This window comes from Notechis scutatus, chromosome 1 (assembly GCF_049901735.1).
Source record: "Notechis scutatus isolate UNSWTSFEM ecotype Mainland chromosome 1, rNotScu1.2, whole genome shotgun sequence".
NCBI classification, from domain to species: domain Eukaryota; kingdom Metazoa; phylum Chordata; class Lepidosauria; order Squamata; family Elapidae; genus Notechis; species Notechis scutatus.
This window is the reverse complement of record NC_142009.1, coordinates 190,335,761-190,357,767: the sequence shown is the minus strand read 5'-3', so window position 1 is coordinate 190,357,767 and position 22,007 is coordinate 190,335,761. Positions and strand designations below refer to the sequence as shown.

At 36.4% G+C, this 22,007-nt stretch overlaps 1 protein-coding gene across 2 annotated transcripts in view; it reads right to left on the bottom strand.

Annotated features, from left to right (window-relative positions):
• TLK1 (tousled like kinase 1) overlaps positions 1–22,007 on the bottom strand; it is an 89,615-nt gene that overhangs the window by 16,791 nt on the left and 50,817 nt on the right. For both annotated transcript variants that reach the window (XM_026677722.2, XM_087949736.1), the window contains exons 4-12: positions 15,241–15,316; positions 14,097–14,143; positions 9,625–9,711; positions 7,913–8,002; positions 5,959–6,051; positions 5,510–5,620; positions 4,690–4,826; positions 4,026–4,214; positions 2,516–2,582 (exon numbers count right to left, since the gene is read on the bottom strand). In XM_026677722.2, the coding sequence (XP_026533507.1) occupies positions 2,516–2,582; positions 4,026–4,214; positions 4,690–4,826; positions 5,510–5,620; positions 5,959–6,051; positions 7,913–8,002; positions 9,625–9,711; positions 14,097–14,143; positions 15,241–15,316 (897 nt within the window). The remainder of the gene's footprint in view (positions 1–2,515; positions 2,583–4,025; positions 4,215–4,689; positions 4,827–5,509; positions 5,621–5,958; positions 6,052–7,912; positions 8,003–9,624; positions 9,712–14,096; positions 14,144–15,240; positions 15,317–22,007) is intronic.

Here is a 22,007-nt window from a genome sequence, read left to right as displayed (position 1 = left end):
GGGGATATGATAGCACTTTTAAAATAACTGATAGGATGTTACATAAAAGGCCAAGATTTTTGGAGAACATGGGAGTAATGGATTTATCTAGAGAAAGCTAAATTGCAACAATTGTTAGAAGACATTTTCTAACAATAAAAACAGTTTTACTGTTGAATGAATCAGAGGAGGAGTAGGCTCTTGTTCATGGGTTTGTTCAAGCAGATGTCAGACAGCATCTGTCAGGAATATTTTAATTTAGATAGCTGCATTGAACAAGAAGTTGTATTGAATAGCTTAAATTATTCTTTCCAGTTCTGTGGCTTTTTTCATAGTGCAAGAACATAAATTAAACTGAATTGCAGCTAGTTTGAAACCTAAGTAAATGAAAAGTTTCCCTGACTGACCAATCAAAATTAGTCCTACTCATTGGGCATGACAAGCAAATATATACATTGCTATATGTGTCAATTTCTCCAGCATGTTTCTAATTTACAATCTTGGTATGACACAATGGATAATCAATATCTACTTTGGACATAAATTCAGATAATACTAGAGATATACAGTATCACTCGTTGCTTAAAATTAATCAAGATTTCTTCGAGAAACTAAAAATTAATCACTTTTAAACAATGAAAAAAAGTAATAGATTTCTTTTAACTATTTTGTTCTACATTTTCTTTGGATGTTGCTGATCTTAAAGAGCTCAGATAATATAAAAATGTAACATTAGTGGGCAACCTTTTATTCTTTCCACAAGAAAGGATGGCCACAACTTTGAGGACAGGTTTTAAGTACCACTCTTTCAGCATCAGTGTAACTTTAAACAGTTGCTGAACAAGTGGTTGCTAACTGACTACTAACTGTAGAGCAATGCACATATTTAACGTCAACAATATAGACTACATTTGTATCCAGACAGAAAACATTTATACTCCATAATAGTAAGTAGAGAGAAAAGGGTTTCAGTTACTCCGCAATTTAGAATCTTAAGCAGCTGTGGCTTATCTAGGAATGGGAAGAAGGAGATGGATGAACCCAAGCCTGCTATCTCCAACTGTAAATAATCATGCCAGCTCTGTTAAGAAATGTGACTGGGAATTGAAAAGAAAATACAAATGAATACTGAAGGAATCCTTGCTGTTCTGAGTCTTTTATATAAAATCTTGAGAAACTAAAGTAAACCCCTATGACAAACTGTTTTGTGTTTTTTCAATGATATACTATGTTCATATCCATCCTTCATTTATCTAATTTCATGTATTTGGGTACCAATTCTCATATTTGAAAATACTCATACTAAGGACAATTTGTGTTATTTATCATTCTTAGTTCTGAATATTCTAAAATGTTATTTTAACATTAAAGATCAGTAGTCATTCTTAAATTGGGGAAATTATTTCCAAGGGTAACTTTGGCGTATCCTAGGAGTAATGGAGCAATTGGTAATTGCTTGTTTGAGAGTTGAAGATTCAGTGTGGGACTGCTGCTAACCGAGATCTTTGTATAAAACAACAGAGTCTGTTTGGCACTGAGACCAGAAAAGATGGTAACTGGGTCAAACAGTTTAGGAACCACTGTCCTAGGTGACTGGACCAATCCTGTCTGCAGCTCATGGAACACTAGAGCAACCATTAAAATTGATACCTTGTTCTTCTCTACCTGTACCTAAAATTTCAAATATGCTTTGGAAGCCTAGAATATCATAGATAGCACAGTTAGGATATACATTCAAGTTGTAGGATCGGAAACCAAACGAAAACATGAAAATTGAATCCCATTCAAACATAGTTGTATATAGTTATATATATAGTTGTATATCAGGGACCATGGACACAGGTGTACAATCATCATCATATCAATGGTACAAAAAATACCAAAGGAATCCAGAATGATTGGTTAAATTCTGCAAAACTTTTCATAATTTATTTTAAATACCGAAGACATTTTAACCATACTTATCCATACGTAGTGATACAAAACAGGAGAGAAAGAGAGGAAAATGAACACAAATCCAAAATTAGGCCATGTTTGTTTTGTGCATATTCCTGGTTTTTTTTTTTTTTTTGTTAATTCAGACTAATTACGACTAATAAAAGATGGATTAAATGAATGTTGGAATGTTGGAAAAATGTGAATTAGTATAAGTTAAAAAAAGGGAAGTGTAATCTAACATGGATTTCAAAACCAATTCTTTTTTTTGAATTGTGGAACATATATTTTCAAGAAAATGTAGCTTTTAAATTATTTGATGGAATCAAGTATCTATCAAACACTGCAGTTTGGTTTGGTGACTTTTATGTATGTTCACTGCACACAGCCCTATGATAATTGTGTTTTGTTGATACATAATAATGACATTTTTACAAGCATTTAAAATGAAATAACTGTTACACGCACAATATGGAATTAAGGGAATAACTGATCTTCTAGAAAGGAACAAAGTTTAACAGGGTGGTTTCTTGTGTGATTATAACACTTCAAACCAATCAAAACTAAGAGTGGATTAGGCAAAATTGATTACATTACATACCTTTTTGAGATGTCCTAATCTAAGCTTGAAAATTTCTTCTTGTTCATGATATTCTGCTAGTGTTAGCCTACAAAAGTAAATACAAGTAATAAAATTTTAAAAATCAAATGGAAAATAATCACCTATAAAGACACATAGCTATTCTAAATACGAAGAAGCCTGTACAAGACTTGAAAATGATAGGTAACAAAGCCTGTGCTTTGATGTGACACAAATGAAGCACCTCCATGCTAAAATAGTTTGACATTTTACAGACTTTTATGTGGTCTTGCAATTGTTTTAGGAAATCTATCTACTGAAGTTCAAGCAACTTATAAAGCAGCCACATCTTTTTTTAGGTTCACCTAGAACACTGAAAAAAGATCAGTCTGTTTTAACAAACCTGAAATAGCTATGCCTCCCCTCCCCATATTGAAATGTACCCAGCCCTATTTTGCAGACTTTGCAGAAACAGTTGCCTCCTGAATAAGCAAGAGTTGAATGTAGAACTGAAGTATTTCAGAATCCAAGTTAATTCCCTTCTCTCTCTCTTTCGTTTCCAGGAGAACCAAATACTGTTCTGCATTGTTGGGGATCTTCAATATTTCTGGTTTAAAGAGCTTCATATATTAGAAAAAGAGAAGCAGTATTGGAGTTCTAATAATGGTTGACACTAGAGTTTTAATCTAATCTAGAAGTGATCCTGGAAATCCAATAATACTGAAGATCTAATAATGTAGGATTACCCATTAAGAACTATGCTTTATTTCAACACTAAACCACTGACTATCCTTAAAATAGTAGTTACAAAGAGATTAAACTTTACAGACCAGGAACAAGATTTTAAGATTCGTCCAGAATAAAATGCTTCTATTAATTTGTTTTAAAAAGTATATTCAGACGTTGTATTTAACTGCATAAACATACTTTATCCACCATTAAAACCTAGTCTGTTATACATTTCCATAAATATGGGTATTTACAGAAAACAATTTTCATTATAGGTCTGCCAGCAAAATGATCATATAAGAAACAAGTTCTTTTTCTGAATGGTGGGAGAAACTATACTTAGCATGATCAAAAAAATTAATTCCTAGTCTCCTTGAGTTTTATGGGAGAGAGCAAGCAAGTAACAAAATGCTGATCACATACAAAAATAACCTTAAAAATAACCTAAGTGCTCAATACACATTGAAAATTGGGAGAAAATGTAAGTCCACTCTCTAGTGTCCTTATACATGGCCCCATTCATGTTAATACGAATGAATTCCCACACAGAGAAGACCAAGTGCTGCTTTATCTATTTATACTGTATGTATTGACATATGCACGTATGGGGTATATGTGTGTCAACAATACCAAAACTATGGGCATGACCAGGTGATCAAACACCTTTCCTTTTCTAGAGCTTGTTAAGGGAGGGAGGGGTCACTTTGATCTCTCGCTCATGCTTGCCATTTGGCATTGCAAATCCTGCCACATATGCCCCTGTATACATCCATTTGTCTTTAAGGAAATGTTCTGAGCTTACAGTTGTGGCAAATTGGGTCTAACAAATGGATCATTTTCTGCTCCATTGACAGCTTTGTTTTTCCTCTGTTTAGGCTCTGAATTGGCAGAAGGTGCTTGAGAATTATTTGTAGCTGGAGGTTTCCGTTTTGCCAGAAGTTTTCTTTGTCTTTCAATGTCTTCTCTTTGTTGGTTTACCCACTCCTGTTGCCTGCAAATCAAAATATCGCCTTTAAACTGCAGAACTTCTTAAGAACAAGTTACATGTTTTATTAACTTCTTCCTTACGTACTTGTGCTTTTGGTTTATTGCAACCATGCAGACTAATTACTTATAGACCTGCTATATTGTGGATTTGAGATCTTTAACAAAAAAAACAGCAAGCTATTAATAGACAATGGCCAATCTGAAATCAGTGGTCTATGTTTATAATAATCTTTATGGAAAGTGGTCAATGCTCTCCTTTTGAATTAGACTCAACTAACGATAAGTGGGTGGAAGGAAGGAAGGAGGGAAGAAGGAATTGCAGTTGATTAAGCTAAGTACTCTGTTTCTTTGATTTTCAAAACAGAATAATAACGCTGTATATAAAACCAGTCACAGCATTAGCTCTTTGAACTAATATAAATCAACCACTCTAGGGAACTAATGATTACTAGCAATTTAAAAACAAAATATTGACTAACTTTACAAGATTCTGAAATGCAAAGCCATCTGTCCATTGTTCAGTAAATGAAGCACCATGTCGAACAGTTGTAAAATGCCCAAGGCGTAATCTGTCTTGCATGCTTTTTTCTCTGCTTGCCAGCTTTTCTTGCGTGCTCTGAAGAAACCAAAATATTCAAGAGGTATGACTTAACCGTTTCTGAAAAGGCAATTTTATCTACTAATAAAAAATGATCTAGATATGTTCCTTCTGTGGCATTTTTAAAGCATTTTGTAATGTTATACAATTATTATTATTTTTCCTAAAATATTAACTTTAATGCTTTTATTTATTGTGTAGGACCCTGTAATCTATATTCAAGCATTATTCAAGATTTTCTTAGATTAGAAACAACAGTTTGCTTCTACCACTTAGTATATCAGCTGAAATTACCAAAGCTAGACAGACTATCCTGTTTCAGTATCACAAGTACCATACTACTGGGTCATAAATGTTTTTACAACTGAAAACTTCAAAATCTGAATTGTTAAAAAATAATTATGGACTTCACCACAATATGGCTGTCACAGGATACCCATTTATTCAGTCAAGGTAGCCACAAACTGTTTTATTCAATGATTGGAAACTGTTCCACCTATCAGCTGTCCTGGTATTACAGCATCTGATTGACTATGACAGGAAAGTGGAGAGCTCTCATAAGGTGTTAATCACATTTTGATCTAAGGATTCTCTTACTAATTCAGTTTTGGTCAAACTACTTCCATCCTCTATTTATAAAGTCAAAGCAAAGTTTCCTTTCCATCACATTCTAAATACAAATAAAATACAACCCAACTTACTTTTTCAATTAAAAGTTTCTTGCTCATTGAAATGCATTTATTTAATCTTTCTTTATATTTTTCAAGTAACTTTTGTTGTTCATCTATCTGCCGTCGTAGATCACAATTAGCCTAAGAATTAAATGAAAGTGTATACATATTATGAATACTGATTATAAACTGCATATCAATAAAAGTACAGTTGTATCTTTCTCTTGAAAATATTGGCATTTATTTACAAAATAATTTGCAGCATAACTGAGCCTAAAGAATTCATTTTAAGCATATGGAAATGTGGGAGGACATTATATTTGGAACATAATAAGCAAATTTTATGCCATTTTGTTTTTGTATTTTGAGTCAAATACAACTATATAAGTTACCATTTTAAAACAGCATACAGTTTATCCTACTCCATTAGTTTAGCACGGGTAGCTCAATTTTTCTATTAATCTTATTATCACACTTACCCTGAGCAAATCATCTATACGGCCTTCTTTTTTTTCCAAGTCTTGATTTTTATTACTTTCAAGTGCAGTTAATTTCAACATTGTGAGATCAGTCTGTATATTAAAAAAAATTGAGGGCGGGGGGGGGGGAGAAGAGAAAATGTAAAAACCCAGCAAATTAAATGCATATCATAACAGACTGTTCTAAGTAATTATTGGTCTTTTTCACCCAAGCAAAATAACAATTTCTCTTAGGAAGACAGAGAAAAAAAGGAGCACTATATAAATTTGTGTTGCTTTATTCAGAGAGCACTGACTGATGCTTAAGTTATCCCTATGCATTAAAAACTACAAGCCTCTAACGTTTGCAACAGAAAGTCCAAACCCAAGGAAAAGAAACCCCCATCCTATTAGTGCAAATGTATCTTAACGGCTTTTGTTACTCGCTTTTCTTACTCGAATAACCAAGAAGCAAGTTAATGTGCCATAAATGATTTGTGTCAACAAAAAAGTCAGTTCAAGATCCAGTCAAAAATTTAACTTTAACAGAAATTTCAGAGATAAAAAAAATGCAGATGTACTAATGAAGAGGACTCAAGATAAAATGTCCATTGACGTAGTTTTTTAGGTCTAATCTTTACCAAAAATGAAAGTGCCTTATAATCAATATGTATGCTGTGCAGACTCTGAAGGAAGGAAGGAGTGTCGACATGATACCATGCCACTCAATCCCAATCAGCTGAGCCAACCCAGGATTATCATGATTGATGGCATCACAAGCTGCCAAGAGGTCAAGTAGAGTAAGGATGGATGCACTATCCTCATCCTGCCCATACCAGAGGTCATCCAAAAGCATGGCCAATGCCATTTTCATCCTATACCAAGGTCTGAATCTTGACTGAAATGATCCAGATACTGTTTCCATCTAGGTCCTCTGAAACTGTACAACCACCTTCTATACCACCTTCCCCGCCAAAAGGGAGATGAGATACTGGACAAAACTGTCTAGTATGGTGGAATCTACCTATGGCTTCTAGAGGAGGGGTGAACCGAGGACTTTTGAAGAGGTAAAATAACAATCCCCTTCCTTAAAGAAAAAGTAATCACTCCCAGAATCCACTCAAATAACATCCCCTAGGCCGCTTTAACAAGCCAGGAAGGATATGGATCTAAGAGTGGGTGGCTGAGCTCACAATCCTGAGGATCCTGTCCACTTCCTCGGTCCGACAGGTTCAAACCATTCCCAGATAACTGGGCAAGAATCCACCCAAGGAATCTCCTCTGGGCCTGTAATAAGGCCAGCGTCCAATTGGGAACAAATCCAAGAGTCTTTATCTGACAGATGCTGTGGAAGTTCCTCCACGCAGTGAAATGATATCCCTTGTAAGAGGTTCTTCTTTTTACCCAAGAGTGTTTGTGTCACTTGTAACAGGGTTGTGGGGCAGCAATCTATAGATGCTATAAGGGCAGAGAAATTCTGACACTTCACTACCTATACCACCAGGTAGTCCTTAACAGTGGCTCTAATTCATCTTTGATGAGTTTATTCCTTGTTTTTGTTATTGTGAATAAAGAATCCTAATAGCAATGACCGGCATTTTTCCCTCCCTTTCTTCCGTTTCATTCATCACTTGATATTTCCAGTTTAATTATGAGTCGTGGAAAAATCCCAAAGCAAATGTTTTGAGATATTTTCAATATTTTTAAAATAAATATCTCCTAGCAGATCACTTGATATTACAGTGGAGAGTGTTGAAAACACACAGACGTTAAGAACGCTTTGTTTCTAGGTACTGCCAGCATTTCACTGCAACACATGTTTCACTTTAGTTATGGATACCTACAGATTCATTGCAAAGGCACTTTCAGAAATATGGAGATGGAAATGGAGAGAAAAAGATTAATGAACTAATTAATGCCTTCCTTCCTTCATTTACTTAGCACTAGATAGATACTTAGAATTCAAGATACACACCTGAGTAATTTTAAACGATAACTGTTTGGGTTGTGTAACAGGGTGGTCCCCAAAAGACAATGCCGTAGGAGAGGGGCTGTTTTGCCGAACCTAGATATACAAACAGTATCTTATATCAGAACACTGGAATAAATCTTTATAAATTTTCTGCATTAGGGTTTTCAGTGAGTCAATTGGTGACAATTACACAACAGGCAAGAACGTTATTTTTCATTCTCTAAATCTAAAGGTATCTATGATGCACAAGAACCACAAGATATTAAAGCAAAGTATTTTTTTAAAGTCAATAAAAATAAAGCATCTTAAAAATACCATAGAGGATCAAGAAATTTACTTGATTTTTCCTGCAGTGAATATAACCACTCCTGAAGAAAGACTTTACAGATCACTATATAAATACAACAACCATGCCATGAAAGTTTCAAACACTGTTGGACAGATTTTCCCATGGTATTATGTTTTTTGTACAATAGCTGGTTGACTTACACTTCGCCTACTATAAAGGGACACAATGGAAAAAACACTGAGAGCTTTTGCTAGCTTCAAATTCTTCCAGTAGCAAGTATCCTTCATTACAGCAAGTAAAAATTGTGTTATATGTTTCAGTAAGTTATGTGGCAACTTCAAGTTACTAAAACGGATGTGGAATGAAAGACATTTGTCACACATCAGGAAACATTATTATTGCTATTGATGAACTACCAGTAAGTTGATTTATCTATTTTTAGCTGTCTGAAGCTTTATGTAACCCCAACCAAAGGCACAGATAAGGACATCCAGAGAATTCACCAAAGAATAAGTTCACTTTGCTAGATTGTTGGCTAGAAAGGATGCACTATCCATGGGTACAGATATAGATGGTAACCATTTGCATGGTTTTGAAATCTCTGCTCTTCATAAAGTAGCTTGTCTTTATTCAGGCTTCTTCGTGAGTCTGAAAGAAAGCTAATGGTGCTCTAAGGAACTGGTAAAATATATAGTAAAAGATAGTTTTATGATAATAATGAAAGAGGAAATCCTTTATCAGTGCTAAACAAAAAAATAACCAGGAGAAGGGTAAAAATGGGATGGGGATTCTTCTCAGTGAATTTTTTCCCCAAGTAAAACTGGCAACTACAATTATTATTATTTTAAAAAATGGATACTTTCTCTTATATAAGTGATATAATTGCAAAGACTGTTTACCTCCCTTGGATATTGCAGCTTCTCTTCCTGAATTTTCAGTTTCTTATTTTCAATTAGTTTATCAATGTTTCCCCCCAGTTGATGAAGCAAAAGCAACCACAAAACTCCTCGGTAAAAAAATGCTTTCATCTTCTAAGATTATGCCACTGTGAAATAGCAGTAGTGCTCAATGGACCGAATTTGAACATTCAGGACTTAATTTATTTAGGCTATGGAACAACATCAACATATTAGTTTATTTTTAGGCTTCTTTCTTTACATTTCCCTGCAATGGCCCTTCACAATATGATTTTTGGCGTTTCTTATAAGCATCGGCTTACAGGTAACCTCTTGCTAACTTCAGACCAGACATCATAAACAAAGGAAATTAATTCTATTTCTATACAGGTTTATTGCCAAGTAATGGGTCAGTAAAGACATAAAACAACAAGATAAACAATTTTGCTCAAACAATATCATATAAAAACACTCTCTGTAATACTCTATATCAGATGCTAACCGCAATGATGTCTATAGATTACACTTACAGAAGAAGGGGCGGAATGTGAATTTTGAGGAGAACGAATTGCAGGAGGCATTCCTCTTACTGGACTAGACCCATTTCCACCTTGATACTAAGAAAAAAAAAAGATATTTACTTAATCATCAGTTGATGGCAAATAATCAAACTCTTGTCTCCCCATTATAATACATGATATAAGGCACAATTGTTGCTTTCCATGTATTGTTAGCTTTATTCTTAATATGATTATTAGATTATTATTAATTGATCTTAAATTCAGCAAAAAGTAACGCGAAGAATGACATGATCTGAAAGCTTTGCACAACGGTTTTATTTTTTTTTAAACTTCACTTCTGCTAAATTCTGAGTGCTATTAAATTGTAGGCATGTCTAAACTATGCGTAATGAAAGTATTAAAATAAATTGTTTTGAAGAAAAAAGTATCTTCTCAAGAGATGTAAATAACCTGTCATAAGATTTTTGCACTTTTTCTTTGATTTAGGTTTGATTCCAGAGTGACACTGGGCATTTCACAATATAACAGACATCATAAAGTACAATATAGAAAACCAGAAGCAAGATAAAAAAGAAGTAATTATATATTGACATATAAAATACATATTGAAACACTTCTCACAAGGGACCTCAGAGATCCTAGCTCAGGGCTTTGAGTTCAAATCAAGTCTTTAAGGTCCCCTGGAATGCAATTAGTTCCAGTTCTTGCATTATTTAATATTTATTTGTTTATTTAAATCTGTATGGCTGCCCACACACTCTGTGACTCTGGGTGGCTTACAAAAATAAAAACCCAATCCACAAACAATAAAAAATAATAACTCCTCCCCCCATCCCTCCAGCGACAAAATCAGTCAGACAAGCCACTTGATGGGCTCCATCTCACTCCACCCCCAGGCCCGTTGACAAAACCAGGTCTTCAGGGCCTTGCAAAAGAGTGTTGAAGTGGAGGCCAATCAAATCTCTGCAGGAATGTTCCAAAGAGAGGGAGCCACTACAAAGAAGGTCCCACCAGATGTACCTCCTTAGGAGAGGGGACCTAAAACATTCATTGCCTCACTGCTCCAGTGAGTCAGGTACTATTATTAAATAGTACAAAGAGAAAACCACCATAACTCCATAAATAAACTGAAACAATTGCCTCAAGTTTATAAACATAGAACTAAAATTGAAGAAATTGCCATATGTCAATGGCTTTGTAATCCGTCTGCATTCCTGTATTGGTAGGTTTTTTGTAAATACTCCTGTTAAAAAATTGTACTTTAGATCACATGTATAATTTAAAACTCAGTGTCTTCTTTTCAAACTTTCCATGGGCTCAACTTTATCACTGCTAGCATATGTGAGCCATTAAATGAACTAACTCTCTTTTAGTTTTATGTCTTCAATTCATGTATGTTGAAAGGGCATCAATAGCACAAAATCAAAACTGTATAGTTAAAAAACTGAACACAAATTTGCCTTTCTGAAGCTTGCTGTAGCTCAAGAAAGCCTTATTAAAATTAATATCAGATGTCCCATTTAACTTTTCTTTAACACTAGTGGGTAAATCAAGACCTATAATGTTTGATATCAAGTACTATCTGGATATGAAATAAGCACAATTAAACAAAGCTGAACTTTAATTGCTAATAATATCATACTACAGAAAGATTAGCATCCATCAGTAGGAATATATTCCCTGTGCATCCCCCCAATCTCTAGTAAAGTGTTAGAAAACCTTACAGAGCTGATTTCAAGGCACATAAAGAGGAAAGGGTGTGGGGGAGAAAGATTAAAAGAAAACCACATAGTGCAAAGGGAAGTCTGGTTATATACTATTGGATTCAGTCCAACACTATTACCTATCAATGACTAAATGGAAAAATAAGCTATAAATTTTTAATACACGCTTCTCTTTTAATGTGGGCACAGAAAGTTAACAGGAATATTTAGCTATGCTAATACTTTCTGCCAACTATTTGTATATTAGTCTTGGTAAAAGCTTGGGATTTTTAATTTCATGCAGTTGTATTAATTTAGACAGCTTCTCCACCAAACATCCAGAAGTTGGATGCCTAATACAATTTCAGATTTTTTCCCCTCAGCTCTAATCATTCAAAGTCTTTGGTAAGAGAGATGGTTAAATGAAAAGTGAGTTCTATCTGTCTAGAAAATGTTATGACATAATTAAATCAAAGAGAAGACATATTTTTTTATCACCAGGAGCCATAACTTTTCAGGTGAGAAAAAAAATAAAAAATAAAACGATACCCAAAATTGCTATAAGGACTAGTTTTAAACAGGATAAAGAAATATAAGAAAATAACAACTTTTGGGAGAGAAAACTGAGAACATGTAGTGAAAGGGAAGGTATCAACAATCCCCAGGAACAATACACAAGCTCTTAAACATCTAGAATAACATTGAAGTAAAAAAAAAACTCATTATGTTGGGTCATTAAGATTAATAAGATCCTTGATTAATGTTCGCACACTCGGATTACTGAACGAGAAAAGCAAAACTAAAAGTACAAAAGTTTCTACAGTTTGCCTTTCATAGGTTTCTTGCTCTCTACGGGGCCCAAGACATGTATCCGCAAACAAACTGATCTGATATACCATATACAGTATTTGCCAGAAAATTCTACTACTGGCTTATTATTATACGGATTTAAAAGCAGATGACTACTGTAGCAACAATAATGATATGAAATCTGAAATGCTTTATCTGTTCCAAGGGACAAAGGGAACTTTGAAATATATCTTTCTCATGCCAGTTCTATCATCTTTTGTACTACCCCATTTTCCAAATATTTTTATGCAGAAAAGATTTTCTATAATTAATATATGTGATGAAAAGAAGACAAATAAGCAAGTTGTTATCTTTTTCAAGCTTCCATAGGTGAAGCTTGAAATTAAAAATAGAGTGGAAGTAGAATTGATAGTCCTTTTAATACAATCAGCATAAAACACCAAACTGATATTTGATATTCAGACCAACACAAACTACAAGGCAGGTTCAAAATTGGCTACAATTTCTAAAATACCCCTCAACTATGCAGTTTAAGAATACAATCTGAGGGGTTCAGAATACCCAATGCACTCTCATTTGTTTTAGCATTATGTTGTAAGAAAACCTCGGTTTTTAGCTTGTCTGTTTAAAAGCCAAAACATAATTTCACAATTTTGGATTGTGAATAAAGATAAGCTAATTGAAAGAACCCAAAATAATAATTTGCACTAAGGGCTCCACACTGCTATTATAAACAATAATGGAGTGCAATCAATTACATGCTTAATTATGGAAAAGTCATTAAAATGTACCAAGCAGATAAACTGGAAAAGAATTGGGATGGAGGATATATACATTATTATTTAAATTCAAAGACTGTGAGGTAGCTTCAATAAACGAAAAAAAGATAAACAACCTAAAACAATAAATAGCCCTTAATTGGCAATTAGCAACTTAAAATTATTGTCTTATGATGGGAAATCTAACCATTCTGACTCCAATATTTAAGGGTGGGCTTAAAAGGTATTCTAATGACCAAAAGAGTTGGGATCAATTGTACAGTTTTTTTCCTATTATTATTTTTTATTATGCAATTTCCATTATTATATATAAAATTTCCATATCCACAATGGCAGTGTACTGTCTGGGTGCAATTTCTTTTAAACACAAATAACAAACATTATACACACATTAATTATAACCATTGTTCACTCAATCTATTCATCATAATCTTCACTTATCCTTATTAAACAGTTTCCATTATTCAATTAAACACTGTTTGGTTTTAGTATATAATATTAGACCTTATAAACATCACATTTATCACCATTATTCTCCAAATCTAACAATCACATTTCTTCATCCTATTCAACTGTATGTTGATGGAGGAGACTGTTCTAAAGGAGGGGTCCAAAACCCCCGGTCTGTAGCCTGGTGTTAGACCATGGCCCATTTGGAACTAGGCCACGGAAATGGTGGGCGAGCGCGTGGAAAGCTGCATTTGTGGAAGTGGTACACATGCACAAAACCAACTCCTCTCCTGCCCCCATCACTGCTCCACTGTAGCGATTCACTTAACAATGGTGGCAAAAAAGATAATAAAGTGGGGCAAAACAACAACTGTATTGCTTAGCAATGGAAATGTTGGGCTCAATTGTAATTTTAAGTCAAGGACTACCTACTGTGTTTACTACTCTCTGATATGACATAATATAAGTAATAAAGAATTTAGAGTCAGTAGGCAATGGTTTGGATTGATAGTACTTAAAATAATAAGGATAATTTTGTACTATAGGCACTTACTATACATGAATATTTATGTATGCTATGAAACCATATTATGAGCTCCATTTTTAAACTACTTTTAAAAAATAGATACCAGGCAATTTCCTATCAAATGAAGTACACTTTAATGTATGAATACTTTTTAATCAGAATCAAAATAAAAGATCATATCAACAAAATAATTTATATTAAAATTGAACTTACCTCAAAATAGTCACTAATTTTGTGCCCACGTCCCGCAATGTTTTTCCCTGAAACAAAGTCAAGATTAAGAAAAAATAGTGGAAAAACCATAAACAATATAGCTATTTCCTGAAAGGTTCCTTACAGCATATTATTTTAATTTGGCAAGTAATTTAAATACAATTTGCCTAAACATATCTATTTGAGAAAGGGAAGCATGAGAAACAATCTAGTTTTCCCAGATTTATTTTTACTACTGATTTAAGTATAATAAAGTTTAGCTGAAGTTTGTAAGATAGCACCTATTAATTTTCTGAATAAAACAAAACTGCAATTCATGGCTAACAGATTTATAATGGAATGAATTTCTATATGGAGTAGCTTACTGTTTTTATATGTTCTTGTTATAATAATTGTATTTAGCTTGTATTCACATTATTTTTTCAAACTGATTCTATGATTTTTCTATGATTCTAAATATATTTAGCAGAATCAATTTAGGAAGCAAAGAAAATGTCTTTTACCAACATTTCACTATCTGAGGAAATTAGCAGCATGAAAAAATGGATTAGTTATTTATTGTTATGGCTCTTACAAGACTAAAAAAGCATTGTAGTTTTAAAATATTATTTACCAATTATAAAATTAAAACTGTCTAATCAAAGTCCTTAATTTGAAAACATTTTCTTCTGATACTCCCAAAGGAGTTCATTAAAAGGCCTGAAAGTCTATAAAGAACAATCTTTACTAAATGCCATCATGATAAGCTTTTTTCTTAAGTTAACATTTTATTTGGTCTCACAAAATATTTAAAACATTTGAAGGAAAAATATGAGCACAATGTTAATAATTTACCTGGCAACCATAAAAGTAAAGAGACATTCAAACAATTATCTTATTCAAAATGCTGTTAGGATCAATAACTTGGTAACAACTTTTACAGATATCATTTCCATTATAATATTAATTACGGAGCTGGGGGGAGGTTGTTTGTTTTTGGCGCAACTATGAAATGTGGATAATAATTAAAGGAACCATGAAACAGAAAGAGACTCACCACAATGTCTAATACTTCAAAAAGCTGAACCTTTACTGTTACGGCATTTTGATCAGCTGACAATTTCCATTCATACTATCAAATTGATTCCATAGTAATATTTTTTACCTTGACTACTTTCACTCTGGTTTTCTGCTTTCCTTTTTCTACCCCGTGAAGACTCCAATTGTTTTTTCTCAGGAGTCTGGCAAAAAAAAATTAAAATATATTTTTCAACAAATAAGAAGAGTTAGGAATTAATCTATATACTGTATATCTATACCAAAAAGAAGCAAAAAAAAGCATAATTTACTTCTACAACTCACATATTACTTTTGTAACACAAAACTGTGTAATTACATAATTACCAAGATTACATCATTGTATTAGAACACAGAATTTATCTCAGATAATTTAAACAAAAAATAAAACGCTTGTATAGAAATACCGAAAATACCCTTAAATATTGGCCTCTACTCTATTATAAACAAAAAAATCTATTAAGGGCCTTTCCACAGAGTTCACTTAAAGTCCTTTCTGTTTGTTAATGAAATTATACATTAATTTTGACCAAGGAAAGAAAAAGGAGAAACCTACCATATGACAAGGTATGCAGCACCAGAATAGAGGTATCAACTGCATTAGTGAGTCTTACCAGCATACAGACTGCTGCATTTTGTACCAACTACACTTTCTGGATAGTCTTCAAAGACACCCCAAGTCGACTGCACCACAGATATCAAATCACAAGTTAATGAAGGCATGAATAACTGTCCCTGAGAACCCCAGCTCTAAAAGTGGACATAATAGGCAGATAGCCATAAATAAACCAAGTGTTCCATAGCCACAGCTTCTACCTGGTGCTCCAATGGGAGCCAGGAATCTATGAGAACCTTCAAGTTATGCATCTGTCCCTTTGAGAAGCAAGATACAACTCTTTTAGAGCCAGATACAAGCAAACTTACTAGATGAACAGCCATTTCATTTTTGGAAGTTAGTTACAGCTTCATATTTACAGTTTCTAGATAATAAATCAAGAGAGCTACTATATCTCCTGCTTGGCCTAAGATAGAGATATAATACAAGGTACCATCAGCGGACTAATATCTCACCCTAAACTGATGAACAGCCTATCTCAGCATTTCAACCTAGCTTTTAAAAAATGCAGAGAACAAAAAAAGAAAGAAACACTATAGCAGCTCATATAGGAGCAGCCAAGGTCTTGTTCATTCATCCATCATTACCACTGTCTGAACTGTCCACTCAGGTAAGAGTGTAATCACTATAAAATTATGCCAATCTCAGCCCTTGCAGCTGATCCAGAAGAATACTATGATTGATGGGACTGAATGCCAATGAGAAATCTAATACCAAAATAGCCGTACTTCTTTTATTTAGGTCTTGACAGAGAACATCATCAAAAGGGAGCAATGTGCCTTCCATCCCACATTCAGGTCTGATATCTGAAAGCAGCAGATCAGGGTAATCCTTCTCATCCAACACTCCTGTACCTGCATTCCAACCATCTTTTGCAAAATCTTCCCTAAAAAGGCATTCAAAACATTGCATATATTGCCCAGACCAGTCCGATATTTAGATGGTCTCTTCCTGAAGGAGTACACCACCACATCTTTCAATGCTATAATAGTCATTAATCATGTTCCAAGTCCAATCATTCCCGCAATCATTGATTGCTTGACAGAACCAGGTGGCAGGTTTCCAGCCCATCTGTGACTAAATTCATAGTTCATCATGGAATCACCTGGATCGGCAGTCAAGGAGAAGACACAACTGGAGGTGGTGTGTGAAGATGTGTCAGATTTTTATTTAAAAGGTTTATACGGCTGTCTGTTTTATTCAATATAGTGGCTAATGACAGCTACACAGAAAAATGAAGCAAGAATCCCACAGAATTAAAACCATCAAGGCAACACAACACTCTCAAGCTTGTAGGCAATTGTAGAGAATTAAGTAAGATGATCTTGACAGACCTAAACAAGAACAAGTACTGTAAGAAAATAACATTCAGAAGCAACTCAGGCAGGCACCACCCTAATTCACTGGAGTAGAAGAATTACCATAATCAGACTTGCACGATTCTATTATAACAGCCAATCACAGTAAAAGTAGTTCTAGTCTTCTGGTACTGTTTTCCTGGTCTGGTATACCTGATGGCAGTCTGCCATAAAGTATGGGAGGGGAGAGGAAGGAAGTAGGGAAGGGTAATGGTAGAAACCAGAAGTGTGAAATCAAAACCAACAGTTGAATGATCCAAGGACACAGGCATGGGAACGGAATGCTAACCAGAGGCACCAAACTTTTAAAACGCTATCCAAAACCACCAGAACTTCATTGGACATTAGTGCAGTGACCCAGGAGGGTGTATGTGACAAGGCTGAGAGAAGGGGAAAACTATCAGCTTTATGCGGAAATCTTCAGATCTGGCTTTACGTATGCTGCAACCACTTGGCTTTAGTAAAAGTATACAGTTTGTTATGACTAGAGTTGAGGGTGTTTCTTTCCTAAATCCCCAAGCTGGACAGGTCTAACAAGCAGGATAAAAATCATCTTCAAGAAATCCCCAAGTGCTGGCTGGAACATAGTTGTTTAAAATAAATCAAAATAAAGGCAAATAGAACTGGTTTCATTCTTCAAATGCAGTCCTTATCTACATTTAATTTTCAGACAGTTTAAACATAACCATAAGTCATCAGAAAATTAATGTTCTTGCCATTTTCAAATTACTACCGTGGTTTGAATCTCAATGCTACAACTCATAGAACCTTTCCTATCAGCTGAGGTGGGATAGAGGAGAGAGAGTGGTTCTCTCTTTTTCCTACAACCTCACAACAACAACAACAACAACAACAACATCTATTCCTACAGGATTTGGGAATCTTTCAGAAGAGATCTGGAGTAAAGGAACAGAAAAAAGAAAGTCTACCAAGGAGAACAGCCTGATTTTAGCATACAACCCTAACATATATGGTCAATACCTAAATAAGTTGAAAAAGTTAAACAGACTGCTTAAAGCATTTTCAGTAATTTCTAAATCATGAAAATACATGATATAATATATTTTCAGTTTTATAAATGTAAAAATAAAATTAATAGAAAATATAGTTAACAGATTGAAAAAAGTCAATTATCGCAACAATAAAAATGCAGATATACAAAAAGACAGACTTCTCTTATTTACAATTCTTAAGGATAAAAATGTTATCAATTATCTCAAATTTTAAAAATAAAAAGGGCATTGGTACTTACCTGACACGCCCATTCTCTTTGAGCTGTGAAGAGCATCCAGTAGTGGGAGGTGCTTCAGTCTCTACATGTCTAGGCTAGGCTTAATTTGTGGAACGCTCCTCCTCCTTCACGGGACTCCTCCACAGCGTTCCCCAGTTTTGGCAAAGAGAAATAAACACCCTTGCCCTCAATGCTCTAACAATTCGTTGGCCAAAACAGGGCCCCACCAGACGGAAAAAGGGTGGGGCTGGATGTTCTTCACAGCTCAAAGAGAACGGGTGTGTCAGGTAAGTACCAACGCCCCTTCTCCCATGAGCTGTTCAGAGCATCCAGTAATGGGACATACCAAAGCTTGGCCTGTCCTATGGGAGGGACTCCGTCTGGCTTGGACTCCCCTCCTGGTCCCTGTGGACCCGTTGCAGAACTTTTCTGCCAAAGGAGGCCTCAACGGATGGCAAACACATCTATTTTATAATGCCTAATGAAGGGCGATTGGACAGGCCCAGGTTGCGCCTCGACAAATTTCAGTTATTGGTGCCTGCGTGGCCCACGCTGCCGATGTTGAAACACTCCTTGTTGAATGAGCTGTTATGCTCCTGGGCACCTGTAGTGATTGAGTCTAATACGTTTTCACTATCGCAGCCCATAGCCAACGGCCTACTGTGGAAGATGAGGCCTTGCATCCCTGAGTGTTGGGCTGAAATGACACAAATAAGGCTTCCGTTTTTCTGAAAGTCGCTGTGCAGTGAATATATATTCGCAATGCTCGCCTCACATCAAGCCGATGCCATTGTCGTTCCAACCCTTGGGATGGCCAGGGACTGAAATTAGGAAGTATAAGCTCTTGTGCCCTGTGAAAAGTCGAATTAATTTTGGGTATAAATGTAGGAAAGATGCAAAGATCTAGTCTGATCGACAAAGCTGCCAGTTCTGAAATACAACAAGCGGAAGTGATCGCTACAAGGAAAACTATACGTCAGAAATTGGAGACTTGACAATTTCAAGGGTTCGAAAGGGTACTTAGTGAGTGCAACGAGGACCTTGTTAAGGTCCCAAGTGGGATAACGGTGAACTGCTGGCGGGTGTAAATTTGTGGCTCCTCGAAGGAAACTCTGTATGTGTGGGTGATAAGAGACAGTAGACCCTCACAAGTGACAACTGCTGCCAAGGCCACCACCTGTCTTTTCAACGTATTAGGTGATAATCCCTTGTCAAACCCCTCTCGTAAAAAATCTAGGATTTGAGCCACTGATGGAGAGATGGGATCAATTTGAGACTTAGTATACCATTTGCAGAAACTGGACCACATGGCATTGTAAATGCGGGTTGTTGAGGGGCGTCTGGCAGCTTGGATGGTGGCGATAACTCTGTTGAAAACTTTTCACTCTTCAGACATCTCTGCTCAACCTCCAGACAGTCAAGTACAACCATTGAGGGTACAGATGTTGAAGGGGTCCCTGGGTTAGCAAAACCCTGTCCGGCGGAATTCTCCATGGTGTTGATAAGGATCGACTGCGGAGGTCTGCAAACCACGGCCACCTGGGCCAGTAAGGAGCTACTAGCAGCAGCTCCACCCTCTCGTCCAGCAGCTTCTGGATGACCTTGGAGATCAGTGGAAGTGGTGGGAATGCGTACAGAAGACCCTGGGGCCAACGGCAGTGGAGCGCATTGAAGTTCTCCACTCCTTGCGAGGGGTACCTGGAAATGAATCTGGGGAGCTGAGAGTTGGCGGGGGGGGAGTGAACAAGTCTACCACCGGCTGCCCAAATCTCCTGACCGCCTCTTGAAAGAGGGTCAGATGGAGAAGCCACTCCAATTGATCGATCATGGCCCTGCTTAGCCAGTCTGCCTGTGTATTCAACAGGCCTGAAATGTGCTCTGCTCTGATGGAAAGCAGATTGTTCTCCGCCCAACGACACAAGCACTCCGCTTCCCGCATAAGGTGTTTCGACTGTGTGCCCCCGTTTATGTGAGCTTTTGCTGTTACGTTGTCAGTCAATATTAGTATGTGTTGATTGCGTACCTGTGGAAGGAAGCTGCGGAGAGCCAGGTGTACTGCTCGAAGCTCCAGCCAGTTTATGCTGCACGACTGTTCTATGGAAGATCAGCGGCCCTGGGCAGTGAGCAACTGAAAGTGAGTTCCCCATCCAAACTGGCTGGCATCAGTGGTGATGGTAAGTCTGTGGGGCTCTTTGAAGAGGCAACCTCTGTTGATGACTGGTCTGGTCCACCAGTGGAGAGATATAAGGACCTTTGATGGTACCTTGACCTTGTATTTGGAGTTGCTTCGGCCAGAGCGCTGGTACGGAAGCAGGAACCACTGGAGGGATCTAGTGTGGAGCCGGGCCCAAGGAATAATAGATATACATGAGATCATCTTGCCTAACAATTTTGATAGTTCAGCTAGGGACACCCTCTTATGAACCCTGATCTCCTTAACTAATTGATGAATGCTGTTTTGTCTTTCTGGTGACAGGAAAACTTTGCCTTCCACCGTATCAATGACTGCCCCCAGATGGATTAAACGAGTCGATGGTGTTAAATGACTCTTTTTCCAATTGATTGAGAACCCATGTTGTTGTAGGGATTGTAATGTAGTCTGAGTATCTCTGACTGCTTGATGATGGGAAGATGACAAAATTAATATGGCATCAAGGTAACACTGGAGTCCTACAGGGATATCTTGGAGATGAGCAGCGAGAGCTGCGAGAACCTTTGTGAAGGTCCTGGGGGCAGAAGCTAGTCCAAAAGGAAGGGCCACATATTCAAAATGGTGGTTATTATAACAGAATCTCAAAAATTTATAGTGGGAAGGCCGAATAGAAATATGTAGGTACGCCTCCATCAGATCTATAGACGTAAGGACATCACCTTTTCTGATGCCGAGTAAGATAGATTGCAGGGTGTGCATTTTAAACTTGTGATATACTAAGAAACAGTTAAGACATTTCAGATCTAATATTGCTCTCCACCCCCCAAACTTTTGGGAACAACAAAAAGATGTGAATAGAAACCTCGCCCTCATTGGTTGGTAACTACTGGTTGGATGGCTCGTATGTCCAGTAGATGTTGGATAGCTGTTTCCATAAGATTGCGTTTAACTGTATCTCTGGAAAAAGGGCACGACATAAAGAAGTCTGAGGGAGTGGATTGAAACTCCAGCGCAAGGCCAAATCTGATCGTGTGTCTGACCCAGGAATCAGACGTTGAAGAGTCCCATTGGTCCGCGAATAATTTAAGGCGTCCACCAATGGGAGTCAGGTCCAGGGAGTTATCTTGGATGCCAGAAAGACCTATTTCCTGCTCCTCAAAAGGATCTCTTGGATTGGCCACCCCTTCTGTTCCTATCCCCAAAGTTGGACCTCTCTGGCTGCTGCCCTGGTCTGAATGATGAGGATCTCTGGAATCTGGGTGAGAAGGATCCCCTCCGAAAGGACTGAGGGTTTCTAGAATCTGACTTCCAAAAAAGGTAGAATTTTCTTTTTGTTTCGGATTTCGATTAGCAGCGGGTCAAGGGCAGGGCCAAACAGTCTGTTTCCCGCAATAGGAGATGAAGCCAGCTTGCATTTGTGCTTAATGTCCGCTTGCCAATGTTTTAACCATAGTAAGCATCACGCTGTGACATGTGAAGTAATGGCTCTGGCTGAAAA